The sequence below is a fragment of the Condylura cristata genome, unplaced genomic scaffold (genome assembly GCF_000260355.1).
Source record: "Condylura cristata isolate star-nosed mole 26May11 unplaced genomic scaffold, ConCri1.0 scaffold00022, whole genome shotgun sequence".
In the NCBI taxonomy this organism is placed as follows: domain Eukaryota; kingdom Metazoa; phylum Chordata; class Mammalia; order Eulipotyphla; family Talpidae; genus Condylura; species Condylura cristata.
In genome coordinates this window covers 29,840,092-29,844,046 of record NW_004567123.1, presented here as the reverse complement: position 1 = coordinate 29,844,046, position 3,955 = coordinate 29,840,092, and the positions used below count along the sequence as shown (strand labels likewise).

The 3,955-nt window shown below is 62.5% G+C and overlaps 1 protein-coding gene across 1 annotated transcript in view; it reads left to right on the top strand.

The window, feature by feature from the left end:
- The window catches only part of SULF2 (sulfatase 2), a 55,646-nt gene that overhangs the window by 34,914 nt on the left and 16,777 nt on the right, over positions 1-3,955 (top strand). Inside the window, exons 3-4 of the mRNA XM_004687458.2 lie at positions 689-840; positions 2,881-3,050. Coding sequence (XP_004687515.1) covers positions 689-840; positions 2,881-3,050 — 322 coding nt within the window. The remainder of the gene's footprint in view (positions 1-688; positions 841-2,880; positions 3,051-3,955) is intronic.

Here is a 3,955-nt window from a genome sequence, read left to right as displayed (position 1 = left end):
ATCACTCTGCCTCCCTGCCAACACTTGGCATTATCCGTTTGTAACATTAGCCACTCTGGCTCTGTGGAGTAGGAAGGAGTCCCCGTAAACTTGAATGGGAAAAAAAGGACACTTCCAGCCTTGACTACAGTGAGTGTCAGGAGAATCTGCAGCCTTGCCTGTAGGAATCAGACAGATTTTAATATGTCCCACTGAGCCTCAGGACACCACCTGAGAAATGCCCGGTTGGGGGGTTTCGTTGTGGGGTGACCCTCAAAGCCTACAAGAACACAGACCCAGATGGCTCAGGGTCCCGTGAACCCAGGGGAATGTGGGCCCAGCACCTGGGGGTGGCCTTCACCCACAGCACAACCCCACACAGCCTGGACTGTAAGCCGTCCTCACTCCTCCCTGCTCCCAGGTCTTGCTGTATAAGATCTTAAATGGCAAAAAATGACGCGTGCCACGAGGTGGCAGAGTCTCCCCTTCCTTTGATCCTGTTTCACAGTGACTGATTTCCTCTGTCGACCTGTGCCGTGTATCTTGTGTCTGGGACAACACGGGAACCATCGGCCCACTCGCTGGCCAGGGACCAGCGGGGGTGGGGGGGAGAGTGTGGAGGACACAGTGGGTGGTCTATACACGCCTGGGGGCGAGGGCCAGGCCTTGCCCTCTCCTTCCTGACAGCCCCCTGATGCCCCCCCCCCAGCTTTCTTCGGCAAGTACCTCAACGAATACAACGGATCCTACGTCCCGCCGGGCTGGAAGGAGTGGGTCGGCCTCCTCAAGAACTCCCGCTTTTACAACTACACGCTGTGTCGGAACGGGGTGAAGGAGAAGCACGGCTTCGACTACTCCAAGGTGAGTCTCCCCCCCGTTTGCTGGGGTGGGAGGGGGGCCGCAGCGTCAGAGGCCCGAGCAGACTTCCTGGGATCGACGGTGGCACTCAGGTGCCCTCCAATCCCGAGGGTCTAACCTTTGTGCCATCGTGGGGAAGCGGAATGTCCTTTCAGAAGTAAGCGTGCCTGTGGCGGGGGGTCCCCACATGCTGGACAGGCAGCTGCGACCCCCACCCAGGTCAGCAGAGAAGCAGCAGCCACCCCACCCCACGGGCTCCTGTTGTGCTGCACCATTTGGCGGCTGCCCGCGGGCCCCCAAGGGGCAGGGCACAGGTGCCTGAGTGAAGCGCCGTCCTGAGCCAGGGCCCCGCCATCCACAGCTCTAACTGCCCTGTCTTCGAGGCTCCGACCCCTCTCTGCCAAGAGAGCCTTGTCCCTTTGAAGACCCACTGCCATTTTAGCAGCCTCTCTGGCCCCTCGAGCCCAGTACGTACACAGAGCATCGACTCACAGCGCGTGGCCGGGCCCCACGGGGCCCTCTAGGGAGCCCGTCACCACCCCCAAGATAACCTCACTCCGGAGAGGTATAAAAAGTGGCAAGCGACCTTCTCCGCTCCTTGTCCCAGTCCCAGTCAGCACTGAGGTGTCTGTCCTTCCAGATTTTTCCTCCGTGCACAAAAGCTAATGAATCAGGGGCGTGGCTGCTCTCCGCCCCCCGCCCGCCTCATGCCCACAAGACAGACTCGCCCTGGGTCCGACTCGGCAGCTTCTTTCCTCCTGTCCTGGACACTGTCCACCCGGTGACCGCACGCCTGCTGCCCCGGGGTGCTCAGCTCCTCCATCTTCCCGCTGCCGGTGGCCACAAGGCGCTTTGGCTTTATGGACACTGCGGCGGGGGGCCGGCCCCGTCCGTGGGTCTCCGGGAGCCTGGGTGGTTCCAGACATGCCCATGGCCTCAGGTCTGTGGCGGACGGCAGCTCTAAGTGTCCGCTCTAAGCGTCTGCCGCACGTTTTCCCCTTAAAGTGACATCTTCTGGAAAGTGGTCGTTTTGGACAGAGCTGCTTCCTCAGAAGCAATGGGTACATGTCACGAACTTGTCACCTTCAAGAGCAACCAGCAGCCAAAACCCTACCAAGTTCGAGGACAGGCAGGCGAACCGCAGCCTCCTCGCTAAGCCTCAAGGCGCATTTCTGCCCGTCGCTTTCCCTCCTCCGGCCCCAGTCTCTGACCCTCCCTTCTCGAAGCCCTGCATGGCTCTTCCCTCCTCCTGGAACTCGCCCTGTGCCTCAGTGATCCTCAAACTTGCACATTGAGACTCCCCTGGGGAGCTTTGAAAAGGGCCGATGCCAGAACTAGGCCCCACACCGAGCAAGCCAAAACTTCCCTGGGGTGGGCCCTTGCTTGGGCAAGTAAGTAAAGCTCCCCGAGCGTTCCAGCAGGTGACAGAGGCCTTCCCAGGCCCAGCTCCCGCTCACCACCACCTTGGTCTCTGCCCAGTGTCACCTCCTCAGGGAGGCCCTCCCTGACTGCCAGCTCCTCTTGTGCCACCACGTTTTACTTTGTCACTATCTTGGGTCTTTGTTTGCACGGGGTCTGCCCCTGCCCCCTGGCAGGGCTCTGGAGTTTCCCCACCCCCTTGAAAAGACCTCACTCAGGCTTAGGAGCCCAGACGGCGGAGGCCTGCCTGGCTGCAATACTGGCGTGCTGTGTGACATCGGGCAGGGCCCTGAACGTCTCTGCTTCGAATTCTGTTCTGGAAAACAGGGGCTCTCAACATCCCTGCCTCCCGTGGTTTTACAAGCATGAAACAAGCCCACGCAAGGAAACACTGGGCTCGGCCCCGGGCACCCCTAAGCCCTGAAAGTGGCTGGTGACTGGAGTCTGTCAGGACCAAAACGGTGAACCGCAGCCCCTGCCCACTCCCACCCCTTCGTGGCTCACCCGCTGGGGTGTGGCAAGCTGGCCCCCAGGCCATCAGCTCCCCGTCACAGCCACGTCCGCGGCCCCACCGGGCATGGCCCACGGCTCCTCACAGCGCCTCCTGCCCCTCCCTGTCCCCAGGACTACCTGACCGACCTCATCACCAACGACAGCGTGAGCTTCTTCCGCACGTCCAAGAAGATGTATCCGCACAGGCCCGTCCTGATGGTCATCAGCCACGCCGCCCCCCACGGCCCCGAGGACTCGGCCCCCCAGTACTCAAGCCTCTTCCCCAACGCGTCGCAGCACATGTAAGCTCCAGCGTCCCGCAGACAGAGCCCCAGCCGGACACGAGGGCGGAGGGCCGGGCCGGGCATGCACCGCCATGAGGGCGGAGCCTCGGGTTAAAGGCCGGGGGCAGCTCCCAGGGGCACGCAGGGCAGGGGTCCAGCCAGCCGGGCTCGCTGAGCAAAGCGGGCGACCATAGCGCTCACCTGGGGGACCCGTCCTCGCAGCAAGGTCTGTGGGTCTCGAGTGTGGGCTCGAAGGTGCCCTGGGTACCCCGTGGTTTCCTGGGACATGCTACAGTTTGGGAAGGACCCCAGGTTCACCAGACGGCTGGCGCTGACCAGCTTTCCTCTGAGGGGCTGTGCTGAGCCCCACACATGGTCCCGAATCCCCACTGTTCTCTGTCTGCGGCCAGTACCGTGCTGTAGCAGGCTTACCGCAGGGTGTCTGGAAGGCCGGAATCTGGGTACCACTGTGTGGGGTCCTCTGGCTCAGGGGCTCCCCGAGGCGGCCATCAGGGTGCCAGCTGGGGCTGCCATTCCCCCAGACATACTGGGCCCTGTGTGGCTGCTCTGCTGAGGCAGCTCACCACAGAGCTGCCTGAGTGACCCCCGGCGCGGCCCTGGCCTCCTCCAGCTAAGGCGTCAGGGGCTGACGCTGTGGACCCAGCGTCCTGCCTCGTGGGCCACAGACTTGCTCCCAGAGCAAGGGGGGGCCTCAAGTGTGAACACAAAGAGGCAGGGGCCGCTGAGGGCTCTTTGGAGGATGCCTGTCACACTTGCAGTTCCCACTTTACAGATAAGGACACTGAGGCACAGAGAGGTGCGGTGACTGCCCTGTGGTCACCCAGCTGGTAACAGCAGAGCCAGGCTTCAGGTCCAGGTCCCTCAGGCCTCCCCCTTCCACCCACCCACCCCTCCTCTCCCCC